General features: G+C 41.1%; 1 protein-coding gene across 1 annotated transcript in view; it reads left to right on the top strand.

Moving 5' to 3' along the window:
- The window catches only part of LOC126261545 (inter-alpha-trypsin inhibitor heavy chain H4-like), a 68,740-nt gene that overhangs the window by 18,758 nt on the left and 34,964 nt on the right, over positions 1-15,018 (top strand). Inside the window, exons 7-9 of the mRNA XM_049958550.1 lie at positions 4,903-5,106; positions 10,338-10,488; positions 11,833-12,188. Coding sequence (XP_049814507.1) covers positions 4,903-5,106; positions 10,338-10,488; positions 11,833-12,188 — 711 coding nt within the window. The remainder of the gene's footprint in view (positions 1-4,902; positions 5,107-10,337; positions 10,489-11,832; positions 12,189-15,018) is intronic.

The following is a 15,018-nucleotide window of genomic DNA, read 5'->3' as shown; positions in this document are numbered from 1 at the left end:
ATCCAAACTGATCTTCCCCGAGGTCCGCTTCTACCAGTTTTTCCATTCGTCTGTAAAGAATTCGCGTTAGTATTTTGCAGCTGTGACTTATTAAACTGATAGTTCGGTAATTTTCACATCTGTCAACACCTGCCTTCTTTGGGATTGGAATTATTATATTCTTCTTGAAGTCTGTGGGTATTTCGCCTGTCTCATACATCTTGCTCACCAGATGGTAGAGTTTTGTCATGACTGGCTCTCCCAAGGCCATCAGTAGTTCTAATGGAATGTTGTCTACTCCCGGGGCCTTGTTTCGACTCAGGTCTTTCAGTGCTCTGTCAAACTCTTCACGCAGTATCTTATCTCCCATTTCATCTTCATCTACATCCTCTTCCATTTCCATAATATTGTCCTCAAGTACATCACCCTTGTATAAACCCTCTATATACTCCTTCCACCTTTCTGCCTTCCCTTCTTTGCTTAGAACTGGGTTGCCATCTGAGCTCTTGATATTCATACAAGTGGTTCTCTTCTCTCCAAAGGTCTCTTTAATTTTCCTGTAGGCAGTATCTATCTTACCCCTAGTGAGACAAGCCTCTACATCCCTACATTTGTCCTCTAGCCATCCCTGCTTAGCCATTTTGCACTTTCTGTCGATCTCATTTTTGAGACGTTTATATTCCCTTTTGCCTGCTTCATTTACTGCATTTTTGTATTTTCTCCTTTAATCAATTAAATTCAATATTTCTTCTGTTACCCAAGGATTTCTATTAGCCCTCGTCTTTTTACCTACTTGATCCTCTGCTGCCTTCACTACTTCATCCCTCAGAGCTACCCATTCTTCTTCTACTGTATTTCTTTCCCCCATTCCTGTCAATTGTTCCCTTATGCTCTCCCTGAAACTCTCTACAACCTCTGGTTCTTTCAGTTTATCCAGGTCCCATCTCCTTAAATTCCCACCTTTTTGCAGTTTCTTCAGTTTCAATCTGCAGTTCATAACCAATAGATTGTGGTCAGAATCCACATCTGCCCCTGGAAATGTCTTACAATTTAAAACCTGGTTCCTAAATCTCTGTCTTACCATTATATAATCTATCTGATACCTATTAGTATCTCCAGGATTCTTCCAGGTATACAACCTTCTTTTATGATTCTTGAACCAAGTGTTAGCTATGATTAAGTTATGCTCTGTGCAAAATTCTACAAGGCGGCTTCCTCTTTCATTTCTTCCCCCCAATCCATATTCACCTACTACGTTTCCTTCTCTCCCTTTTCCTACTGACGAATTCCAGTCACCCATGACTATTAAATTTTCGTCTCCCTTCACTACCTGAATAATTTCTTTTATCTCGTCATACATTTCATCAATTTCTTCATCATCTGCAGAGCTAGTTGGCATATAAACTTGTACTACTGTAGTAGGCATGGGCTTTGTGTCTATCTTGGCCACAATAATGCGTTCACTATGCTGTTTGTAGTAGCTAACCCGCACTCCTATTTTTTTATTCATTATTAAACCTACTCCTGCATTACCTCTATTTGATTTTGTATTTATAACCCTGTAATCACCTGACCAAAAGTCTTGTTCCTCTTGCCACCGAACTTCACTAATTCCCACTATATCTAACTTTAACCTATCCATTTCCCTTTTTAAATTTTCTAACCTACCTGCCCGATTAAGGGATCTGACATTCCACGCTCCGATCCGTAGATTGCCAGTTTTCTTTCTCCTGATAACGACGTCCTCTTGAGTAGTCCCCGCCCGGAGATCCGAATGGGGGACTATTTTACCTCCGGAATATTTTACCCAAGAGGACGCCATCATCATTTAATCATACAGTAAAGCTGCATGTAAAGCTGCATGTCCTCGGGAAAAATTACGGCTGTAGTTTCCCCTTGCTTTCAGCCGTTCGCAGTACCAGCACAGCAAGGCCGTTTTGGTTAATGTTACAAGGCCAGATCAGTCAATCATCCAGACTGTTGCCCCTGCAACTACTGAAAAGGCTGCTGCCCCTCTTCAGGAACCACATGTTTGTCTGGCCTCTCAACAGATACCCCTCCGTTGTGGTTGCACCTACGGTACGGCCATCTGTATCGCTGAGGCACGCAAGCCTCCCCACCAACGGCAAGGTCCATGGTTCATGGGGGAAGCATAGCGGTGAAATGCTTGTAATGTTATACTTGTTCTACATCTTTTCTGTTCCCTCATGGTTTCTGCAGAATATTCATGATAGAAGAAGAGCAAAAAATTGGAATCATGTTATTCCCCCCTAGAAGACGGGACAATTCTTGTTGCCTGAGCTACATTTATGTTGTTGCCACTTTACTTTCTTCAGGTATCAGAAGTTATTTGCCTCTGTTTGTAGTTCACTTCTGATTTCGTCAAGGTTTCAGTTTTTATATCCAGTTTCTCACTGTGAAGTCTTTCACAACTTCCATTAATGCCATTCACATAATTGCTTTTTTTTCACAAAATTTATTCTTGTTAATGTATTACTTTCGTAGTCCTCATTTTTAAAGCACTTCCAATGCTTCTGTGGCGGCTTTTAATTTTTTCTCTCTTTTTTCTTAATTTTCTTTTCTTTTTAGAGTTTCCGTATTTGTTTGCTACTGCTGGATACAAAGAGAAGAGATAAATTTTTTCTAGAAATATAAAAGTAAACGTGTATTATGCTGGAAAGAACCGTCCAGCACTAAAAAGGGTTCGTCACAGTAGGTACCAATTTATACTACAAATTACAAATACTGACACAAATTCTAGATTATGGTTTGGTACAAATACAACAATATTACTGTCACAAAAACAGGTTGTTATTAGGCCATCCCATATTGAAATAATCCCTCCACTCAGTGAACAAGTACCACATATTAGCCATTTAAACAAGGTAAGATGGTAACTGTATGGACTACGTGTAGCTAAACTCAAAATATAAACGAGCGTGGTTGTGTTGAAATGTACGTGCTGAACAATGAATATGCTACTATGTCGTATAATTTTACCACATGTAGATAGTGTTGATAAGATCACTTGCTACTTATAGTGGGCGAAATTATCTGTGATATCCGAAACAAGTGAAGGTTCTCCATCAACTTAACTACTGTTGATCTTAACACCAATGAATTTACCCACACATTCTTTGTGACGTATGTTGTCACTGATTGGAAACACGGAACTGGTGATCCAGCATATGTTCTGGAGTGTACTTTTGAAATTGCAGTGCGTTTGAGGCTAGGAACCACCAGAGAAGTTTGATGATGATCATAACAACGTACTGCTTTGTGTACCTATTGTCTCAAAACTAGAGAAAAAGCCAACGCTATAGTACTAATGTAACATTCCTACATAACAATGCTATAGCGTTCAGGGCCAAAATGTGCATGTCTTCGCTGCGTCACTAAAATGCTTATTCATTTCAGTGCCCAACACAATGCAGGTTCTTGTGTGCCCATGCTGGTATGATTTTTATTAATCTCACACTTCCTCAACACATGTTGCTGTCACTTAATCTCGAAGCAGTAATATAAGAAAATGATAAGTTAAATTATTTATTCACGCTGATAATCTACCAAGTATTGTAATACATTAAATAGAAACAAGTACTGAACAAATTTCACCCTGATTTTTGTATCAAATATTCAAATATAGGATCTTGAATGGCGAAAACTGACCTGTAAAATTTAGGTAATGGAGTGGTAAAGCGTTTTCAAGCCCAATGGGGTTGTTTTCTATATAGCATTTCTAACTAGCACAGACTAATTTCATTTGGGTACTCGTTGTCTAAACAAATACCAGACGTGTTATGAATCTTGTCTTATAGACTACATACTTAACATCAGTTTTACATATCAGATCAGAAATGACTAAAATGTACGCTTTAGTGGCTATACATATTATCAAACAACTACTTCAGTCTGATTATCAGGAAATAACATAGCAGCGTGGGGATATTGGTCGGCAAAGAAAGTTCTTTACTGCTATAAACATGTGTGCGAAAAAGCAGAGAAATTGACGATTGCAATTTGCGAAAAAAAATATTACAGAAATGGTAGTCTCGCATGGACAGTATAGATCATCAGTATAATTCACGCACAAATTCGTAAATCACGTAATCACTACATAACATCCACAACGAAAGCTAGAAAATGTTTGCTTTGTCTTTTATGAGAGAGAGGGAGATATCGTGAGCTCTTTGTTGTCACAGATGGAAACGCTATAAATGTATATCGTCAACCACGAATGCACGTGGATTGTAATAGGCTACAAAGGAACAGTGAAGTCCCCCTAGAAAATTGCCAAATGCATAGTACAAGAAGTTACTTTGAATGATAATTATTTGAAAATACATTTGAAACACGGAAACTGTGAATGGATCATCAACGAATGGCTTGAATGCCACAAGCAGCAGTCATACTCCATTGCACAAAATGGCATGTTGAAACACCAGAATACCACCATCTTCATTCAGAACTTTTAAACTGCACAGAAACAGGACACAGGTACAATAGTGAAGCTCCCTCCTTCCACAGCAAGTCATTAAAACTGAATTTTGGCAGCCTGCATAGTCATTGGCCCACCCTGGCCAAAGTTCTTTAGCTCAAGTAGATACGATATGCGTTTCGGGGCAGAGATATTTTGCTGCTGGCCTATCGACTCACAAGGCATGCGATCCTTTGCAATCAAGTGACTCATACAGGGTTACTTACTTGGAGTATACAAAGTTATGGAACAGATCACAATGCACGATCCCCACATACTTCAAAACCAATACGAATGATTTTCTGTGTCTTTGCAGCTAATGATTTCTTCTTAACCTGAAACATTTTTTAATCCACCATTGTAACACTGTTGAACGGTGCTATGTTGATTAGTCTCAGTTTTCATAAAGACTTCACTGACAATGCTGAAACATTTCTTGTGGGCAGGTGACTGATGACGGATACTTCGTGCACTTCTACTCGCCGCCGGACCTGCCGCCGCTGGAAAAGTACATCGTGTTCGTGCTGGACGTGAGTGGCTCCATGAGCGGTCACAAGATAGAGCAGCTGAGGCAGGCCATGGTCTCCATACTTGATGAGCTGAGTCCACGTGACAACTTCACGCTCATCACATTCTCATATGGATCACGGGTAAGGAGCAGGTGCTCTCATTTGTTTACATCATTATAGTATGCACCATTTCGCTTAACAGACACAGGTAACTGAAGACTCGGAAATAGAAAAGAGAGTTTCTCATATCAAAAGGAAAGAGGTAGCACAGAGAAGGTAGAGTATGATTCAAAATCCCATATATTGTGCTGTGCAGACACTGTCAATAAGCTTGTAACGTAAGTAGGTGTTGCTGTGTTTAAGTCCTTTGACATCAGAAAAGCTGCAGTCTCCACCAAAGAGTCCATATGAAATTCCTAGTAGATTGTAACCCAAACAAATTGATAAAATTTGTAAAGAATTAAAAACTTACAAGGTCAATGGAATGGGTAAATGTATCAATTTTGGGTAAAGTTCCCTGGTTTGGAAACGATCGAGTTGCAAGTTACAACCAAAAATCATTCTGATACCTCTGGCATGGGAGCACATGTATCAGCGTGTTGTTGATATGTAAGTTTTAGTGGTGGTAATATTGATCAAAACAAGAAAAAATGTACCGTAAAAATGGGCTCTAAAATGCATACCAGAGGAGCTATGAGCAATTGTTCATCTTCGCTTCTGTGAAACACATCTCTATTGAACAAGTGCTCATAGCTCTTAAGTTATGCAGTTTAGAGCTCATGCTTACTCGATTTTTTTCTTTTTCTTGTTTTGCTCCTTACTACCACCTCTGAAAGTTGCATCTCCTGCAATCTTAGTAACAACAGTATCGGTACATGTATTCTACTGTGAGAGCCATCAGAATAACTTTCCCTTGTAATTTTCTGCTCATTCGTTTCCGAACCAGAGACTCTTACTCCAAATAGATACATCATCCTCGAAAGTTTGTGACGTCATTATGGAGTCATCCTAAATAAACATACATCTACATGCGCCGGAGCGTATAAGTTTGACGCTCTCTAGCATCCTTTGATGACGTTTCCAGACATGGGACCCTATTCAAAATATTATTCAGGTTGGTCCATTGATCGTGACCGGGCCAAATATCTCACGAAATAAGTGTCAAACGAAAAAACGACAAACAACGAAACTTGTCTAGCTTGAAGGGGGAAACCAGATGTCGCTATGGTTGGCCCGCTAGATGGCGCGGCCATAGATCAAACGGTTATCAACTGCGTTTCTTTAAATAGGAACCCCCATTTTTTATTACATATTCGTGTAGTACGTAAAGGAATACGAATGTTATAGTTGGACCACTTTTTTCGGTTTGTGATAGACGGCGCTGTAATAGTCACAAACATATGGCTCACAATTTTAGACGAACAGTTGGTAACAGGTAGGTTTTTTAAATTAAAATACAGAACGTAGGTACGTTTGAACATTTTATTTCGGTTGTTCCAATGTGATACATGTACCTTTGTGAACTTATCATTTCTGAGAAAGCGTGCTGTTACAGCGTGATTACCTGTAAATACTACATTAATGCAATAAATGCTCAAAATAATGTCCGTCAACTGCAATGCATTTGGAAATGCGTGTAACGACATTCGTCTCAACAGCGAGTAGTCCGCCATCCGCAATGTTCGCACATGCATTGACAATGCGCTGGCGCATGTTGTCAGGCGTTGTCGGTGGATCACGATAGCAAATATCCTTCAACTTTCCTCACAGAAAGGAATCCGGGGACGTCAGATCCGGTGAACGCGCGGGCCATGGTATGGTGCTTCGACGACCAGTCCACCTGTCATGAAATATGCTATTCAGTACCGCTTGAACCGCATGCGGGCTATGTGCCGGACATCCATCATGTTGGAAGTACATCGCCATTCTGTCATGCAGTGAAACATCTTGTAGTAACATCGGTAGAACATTACGTAGGAAATCAGCATACATTGCACCATTTAGATTGCCATCGATAAAATAGGAGCCAATTATCTTTCCTCCCATAATGCCGCACCATACATTAACCCGCCAAGGTCGCTGATGTTCCACTTGTCGCAGCCATCGTGGATTTTTCGTTGCCCAATAGTGTATATTATGTCGGTTAACTTTACCACTGTTGGTAAATGACACGTCGTCATTAAATAGAACGCGTGCAAAAAATCGGCCATCGTCCTGTAATACCTCTTGTGCCCAGTGGCAGAACCGTACCCGACGTTCAAAGTCGTCGCTATGCAATGCCTGGTGCATGGAAGTATGGTACGGGTGCAGTCGATGTTGGTGTAGCATTCTCAACACCGACGTTTTTGAGATTCCCGATTCTCGCTCAATTTGTCTACTACTCATGTGCGGATTAGCCGCGACAGCAGCTAAAACACGTACTTGGGCATCATCATTTGTTGCAGGTCGTGATTGACGTTTCACTTACTGTTTCCTTAAATAACGTAACTATCCGGCGAACGGTCCGGACACTTGGATGATGTCGTCCAGGATACCGAGCAGCACTCATAGCACACGCCCGTTGGGCATTTTGATCACAATAGCCATACATCAACACGATATCGACCTTTTCCGCAATTGGTAAACGGTCCATTTTAACACGGGTAATGTATCACGAAGCAAATACCGTCCGCACTGGCTGAATGTTACGTGATACCACGTACTTATACGTTTGTGACTATTACGGAGTCATCTATCACAAAGCGAAAAAAGTGGTCCAACTAAAACACTCCTATTTCTTTACGTAATACACGAATATGTAATAAAAATGGGGGTTCCTATTTAAAAAAACGCAGTTGATATCCGTTTGACCTATGGCAGCGCCATCTAGCGGGCCAACCATAGCGCCATCTGGTTTCCCCCTTCAAGCTAGACGAGTTTCGTTCTTTGTAGTTTTTTCGTTTGATGCTTATTTCGTGAGATATCAATGGACCACCCTCTATACTCACTCCACTCTACAAGTCCTACAAGTTTGTATCGGGAATTTCCGAACACTTTGTATATTCATATAAAATACAAGTATACCCATTGCTAGTAAAGAAAAGTCTCATGGGCGTTACCAGAGTTTTAATCGAGTTGGCTAAGAGGCAAACGGAACCGGCTGACGGGCTTTTTTGGTACTGCTGTGGAGCATGTCGTTTACTGGGCGGTGGTCGATGTACTGGCGGCGTGGCTGAATACGCACTGGAGTCGGGTGGCAACATCTTCCGGTAGCAGCATGGATACAGCAAGTGGTGTGTGCATTTTGATAGCAGCCAGAGATGGATGCCCATTGTTAGCGGCAGCCATGACCAGAAACAAAAACTCAACCATAATCGACGTCGCTACTCTCACCTCTCCAAGTGAAGTCTCTCCCATCAAGTCTCATTAGGAGTGTCTCCTTTGCTGTGTCGAAGTCTCCCACAACATATGGTCTCTGCCCTAGCGTTCTGCAAGGAGCCATTCTTGGGCGAGGCCATTCACCTGACTGGCCGTGTAGTTGTTCTTTTCTGGACAATCATATTATTTTGCAAGGTCTTTATTGATTGTTACCCACCGTCCACGATTCTCGTAGCAGGAGTAACACACATTCACAAGAACGTTATTCCTGGAAGGCATTTCTTTACTTGGAAAACTGTGTTTCGTCCGTTAAGTGTTGACGACCCGCGACCTCTGGAACTGTCCATTTGTCATATCTGCCTACGTACAGCACCTTTACACTACAAATGCTAACACCAGCGAAACAGAACAGGTGTGGATCAACCAGTGGCCCGATATATGTTCAGCCATACAACAGACGCTATGTGAATATCCTGTGACGTCCCTCGGCTTATGACTCCAAACTTCACTGGTGGTTATGACTGCGTTGCCAAGTGGCTGTAGCAAATGAGGGCAGGCTAATCATCTCATCTGACCCTAATATTACAATGTGCAAGAAAAAAGAAAAAGTACTGCAGCTCAATAAATAAGTTATTGGTAGACACCTTTGTAAGATGTTCGAGAGCACAGTTTCAGTAACTCTTAATGAACCTTTCCACTAGTATTTTTTAGAATAGAATATTTCCTAGACAAATTAGATTTATACCACACTACAATGTTTGTCCAATCACAATTGTGCCTCAGAAGATCACTTCTATTCACAAAGTTATTTATACATTTACTGTTCTCAAACAAAATATTTTGAAACGGCAATTATACATAGCTGCGATCAGATATCGGTAGTTTTATTATAGTGCGTGATGGTGAGTAAGTAAGCTTCTGTACGTGCAGTAACATCAGTTGCCTTCACGTGAATGGTAATTATATGTACCTGCTTTACAAATGACAAATATTACATCAAAACACTTATTCTGAAAATAATCTACAGAAAATGTCACTGTGGGAAAGACTGGCTGGTTGTCACGGTGGGGGTTATGGAAAGAGGTAATTGGCCTTGGAGCATAAGAGGTGGAATTAGTAGCCGTGGAGAGCTGGCCAGTCACGAAGTGTAGGATTCTGTAAAGGCATACTACAAGACTCCGGGTAATTTTGTTGAAGCTCAATGTTCTTTCCGTTGGGAGTTTAACTTGCCTCCACAGGCTCGTGGAGCATCTCCCTATGCCATCATGTCTGGAGAGAGCCACTCTGGAACCACTGGCAGCACTACAGAGGAAGGAGGTGGTGGTGTAAAAAGAAACTATATCCAAGAGAATAGTGATCGGCAGCAGTCCCTCCGTCTCAACTCGATTCCTATGATACAGATGAGGAAACACGCTTTCAGCAGGATGGTGCACACAAACAATACTCTTGCAATGCCACTGAGGTTACAATATTCTGTAGCACCCCCATCCTGCATATTTCTCTTGTCCATATGTTTTTCATTGTAGTTACCTCGAGTCTAAAGTTTTAATGGAAAACCGTTCAAGGATCGGACATGATTTGAGACAGCGAATTCACCAAGAAACGAACAACATTGCGCTGGAACTACTACACAATGTCATGGGCAAAATCACTCTCAGCCTCCAACAATGTGTACTAAACCAAGGACGTCATCTGAATTATAATATAATCAGAAAACTGTAACTTTGAAGGTAAACTATTAATTTCTTCTCATATACACACCTTTCATGTCAAAAAATAGAACTTTTTAAAATCTTCTGTTCGTTTCAGTCTTCCCATTTGTCTGCTTCACCCTGTATTTTGTTGGGCACATCTTGATTGTCTTTGCAGAGGCCTCTTCGTTTCAGTCTTCCCATTTGTCTGCTTCACCCTGTATTTTGTTGGGCACATCTTGATTATCTTTGTAGAGGCATAATGAACTTCATATGAACGCATTTTCTATCTGGAGATAAATCTAATGTATCATTTAACCGTAGGTGTGGTGGCCAGGCGGCGAGAACAAGACCTATACATCCTGGTACGATTGGCCCAAAGAACCAGAAAATGATGCTGATGCTGTCGTGCCGGCAACTCCAGAAAATGTTGCTAGCGCCAAAAATTTCGTGAGGGGTCTCCATGCAGGAGGAGGTGAGTTCAACATCCTAAGTAGTGGTGACGCTCACCACAAAAATAGCAGCAGAAGTTAAAAGTATTCTTGGAATTGTAGAGATTTGACAGAACAGAAGTAAACACTACAGCAAACTGCTCATATCCTGTGTCAGTTTCTTTATCTAAAAGTTAAGAAGCTAAAAATTGTCCAAGAAACTTTTGAAGCACTGTGAATATCACGATACAGTTTAGTAACAGTAGCGTCAGTAGGGAAAGTAAATGATTTTATATTTTCATGTTTTGGCTGAGTATTATTAAGATATTCTTGTCTTTGATCTGGAGGTCGTGCAATTCAACACTGGTTTCAATATTACCGACAGCACATGAAACTGAGTACATCAGTCTAATTCCATGTAAATGCTCTTTTATAAATTTTCACAAACTTTCATTGTTAGTTATAATAGTGAACACCAAAAAAGATATAAAAATAGGTTTGAAATAAGGTAGTATCTTCAAACGTTCTTGTGACGATTCCACATTCCCCATTATCACATGACCAGTAATTTTAAAAGCAACTACATAGTTAAACGTTAACTTCTATATGTAATATTAGACTAGTGTGGTTTCATACTTTCTCATGGCTTGCCTGGCAAACTGCGCACGTCAAAATTGGTACTTACTGCTGGAGAAGAAAAATCATAGGAACTCTCGAGTTATGAGACAAAGAAGCAGACCAAATATAAAATAATCCATATTGCTCTTTTACCAAGCTGCAGACATTTTCAGCACCAAGTTGTTGAAGAGCGTCATAATAAAATGTTACGCTACATGTCTGTTGAATGAATTTTAAGAGAATGCTCCTTACAGCTTTCATGCACAAGCTGTTAATACTGAGAGTATCAGTTGTGAGTATCTGCTGACAATAGTCCACGGAACCCATGGTCATAATAATTGTTTCTCGAGCACCATACTAGAAAACTTGCGCTGAAACATTATTCTCAACCGTACACAAGAGTGTGTAGGTGATTAGGTACTTAACTTTGGGTCAGTCTACAGTCGTTCAAACTGATGTATGTTTTTCAGTACAGTTGCCACACGTGATCCTTTTTGTACAAAATGTATGCTGTATCCTGCCTCGGGCATGGATGTGTGTGATGTCATTAGGTTAGTTAGGTTTAAGTAGTTCCAAGTTCTATGGGACTGATGACCTCAGAAGTTAAGTCCCATAGCGCTCAGAGCCGTTTGAACCATTTTGTATGCTGTAAGGACCGCTTAGGGTAAAGTCATACATCAATATGTCACATACGTACCTCCCGTTTAGATTAGAAGGCCTCACAGAGCGCATAAATAAGCCTCATAAAAGGGTGGGCCTGCTCTCTACAGGGACGGCAATGCACGACGCTCTGGACACAGCACTGCGAGTATCCAAGGCAGGTGTTTCACGTCCGGATGCGCCACTTGTGATGGTGCTGCTGACGGACGGACTGCCTAATGGAGGGCCAGAAGCCATCTTGCAGGACTACACCGCCGCCAACATGGAGCGGAGAGCAGCACTGTTTACGCTGGCATTCGGTGAAGATGCAGACTTCGGTTTTCTGAGGAAGCTGGCGCTACGAAACGGAGGCTTCGGCAGGCGCATCTACGAGGCGGCGGACGCCCACCTCCAGCTGCGCAACTTCTACCGGCAGGTCGCGTCGCCACTCCTCTCCAGCGTCAATTTCACATACGGGGATGGACAGGTGAGCTCCGGTGTCTGACGTTACAAGTACAAGAGTTGGAGAGGTCACCCTTTAAAAGTCACATATGTTACTTTGGAATGTGCAACAGTCACTCTTTGTATTCCCCTATTCAGTCGCAGACAACAGATGAGACTCTATATAATCGGGTACCAAATTATTATTATTTTGTTGAGTCATCAGTCTTCTGACTACTATGATGTAGCCCATACAAATTCTTCAGAGAAGCAATTCCAATCTACGTGTTCAGTTCTTTGTTGGATGCTTTCCAATCTCTATCTTCTTCTATAGTTTTTATCTCCACAGCTCCCTCTAATAGCATGGTAATTGTACCCTAATTTCTTAATCGATGTCCTATCATCCTGTCCCTTCTTCTTGTCGGTGTTTTCCATATATTCCTTTCCTCGCCGATTCTGTGGAAAACCTCATTGCTTACCTTACTAGTCCACCTAATTTTCAACATTTCTCTGTAGCACCACATCTAAAATGCTTCGATCATCCTCTGTTCTGGTTTTCCCAGAATCCATCTTTCACTACCATTCAACGCTATGCTCGAAAGGTACATTCTCAGGAATTTCTTCCTCAAATTAAGGCATAAGTTTGATACTAGTAGATTTCAGCCGGCCGCGGTGGCCGAGCGGTTCTAGGCGCTTCAGTCCGGAACTCCGCGACTGCTACGGTCGCAAGTTCGAATCCTGCCTCGGGCATGGATGTGTGTGATGTCCTTAGGTTCGTTAGGTTTAAGTAGTTCTAAGTTCTAGGGGACTGATGACCTCAGATGTTAAGTCCCATAGTGCTCAGAGCCTATTAGATTTCACTTGGCAAGAAATACCATTTTTGTCAGTGATAGGCTGTTTTCGTGTTCTCCTTCCCCTGTCCATCGTGGGTTATTAACCTGCCTAGGTAGCAGAATTCCTTAACACCATCTACTTCGTGATCATCAATCTTGATGTCAAGTTGCTCGCTGTTCTCGTTTCGGATAGTTCTCATTACTTTCATGCGTCTTTGATCTACTCTCAGTCCGTGTTCTGTACTCATTACACTGTACTCATTAGACAGTTCATTCCGTTCAGCACATCCTGTAATTCTTCTTCACTTTCACTGGGGATAGCAATGTCTTCAGGGACTCTTTGATATGCTTCCACCTTGAATTTTAGTTGCAGTCTTTAACATTTCCTTTAGTACTGTCATTGCCTCTTTGGAGTAGCGACTGAATACTAGGGGTGAAAGACTACATCTCTGTTTTGCACAATTTTTAATCCGAGCACTTCGTTTTTAGTCTTCCACTCTTATTGTTGCCTCTTGAATCTTGTATATATTCTGTAAAACCCCTCTTTCCCTATATCTTACCTCGATTTTTCTCAGAATTTGGAACACCTTTCACTATTTTATAGTGTCGAACACTTTTTTCCGGTCGACAAATCCTATTGAACTTGTCCTGATTTTTCCCACTCTTGCACCCATTATCAACATCAACATCAGACTTGCCTTTACCTCTCCTAAGGTTAAATGATCTTCATCTAATAGCTCCTCAATGTTACTTTACATTCTTCTGTATATTATTATTGTCAGCAACTTGGCCGTGCGGGATAGCCTCGCGGTCTAGGTGCCTTGCCACGGTTCGCGCGGCTCCCCCTGTCGGAACTTCGACTCCTCCATCGGGCATGGGTGTGTGTTTTGTCCTTAGCGTAAGTTAGTTTAAGTTAGATTAAGTGGTGTGTAAGCCTAGGGAGCAATGACCTCAGCAGTTTGGTCCCATGGGAACTTACCACAAATTTCCAAAATTTCAGCAACTTGGATGCTTGAGCTGTTAAGTTGATTTTGCAATGGTTCTCGCACTTGTCATCTCTTTCAATCTTCAGAATTATGTCGATGCCATTTTTCAGAAAGGCATATGGTATAACGCCAGACTCATACAGTCTACATACTAACATGAATAGTCGTTTGGTTACCACATTCCTCAATGATTTTGGAAATTTTGATGGAATGTTATCTATCCCTTTTGCCTTATTTGATCTTAAGTCTTCCAAAATCGTTATAAATTCTTATTCTGATACAGGAGATCCTATCTCTTCTATATCGGCTCCTGCTTCTTCTTCTATCACGTCATCAGATAAGTCTTCTCCTCATAGACCACCATCAGCGTATTCTCATTTCTTATCCGCTCTCTCCTCTGCATTTAACTGTGGAATTCACATCGCACTTTTAATGTTATCGCCCTTTGTTTTTAATTTCACTGAAGATTATTTTGATGTTTCTACACGCTGGGTCAGTCCTTCCAATAATCATTTCGTTTTCGATTCCGCACACTTTTTATTCAAACATTTTGGATTAGCTCCTTGCGCTTCCTGTTTCTTTCATTTCTGAGTGACTCGTGTACTTATATTCCTGCATTTCTCTGAATGTTTTTGTACTTTCTTCTTTCATCGATCTACTGAAGTATTTCTTTTATTAGCCATGGTTTCTTCGCAGGTACCTTCTTGGTACTCAAGTTTTTCTTGCAAGCTTCTGTGACTGCCCTTTTTAGAGATGTCCGTTCAACTGAACTGCCTACTCAGCTATTCCTTATTTCAGTTGCTATAGATTCAGAGAACTTCAGTCCTATCTCTTGAGTTCTTAGTACTTCCATATTCTACTTCTTTGTGCATTGATTCTTCCTGACTAGTCTTTTAAACTTCAGCCTACCATTCATCACTACTAAATTGTGATATGAACCTAATCTTCCGTATCTCCCGTCATTTTTCAAGTCTACCTCTTCCTCTTGTCAATCTTGAACAGAGTTTTCACTGTTACTAGCTCGACTTTATTAGGGAACTCAATTAGTCTTTTTTCT

The sequence above is a fragment of the Schistocerca nitens genome, chromosome 1, assembly GCF_023898315.1.
Source record: "Schistocerca nitens isolate TAMUIC-IGC-003100 chromosome 1, iqSchNite1.1, whole genome shotgun sequence".
NCBI classification, from domain to species: domain Eukaryota; kingdom Metazoa; phylum Arthropoda; class Insecta; order Orthoptera; family Acrididae; genus Schistocerca; species Schistocerca nitens.
Note: the sequence above shows the minus strand (reverse complement) of the source record. Positions and strands in the feature narration are given on the sequence as shown.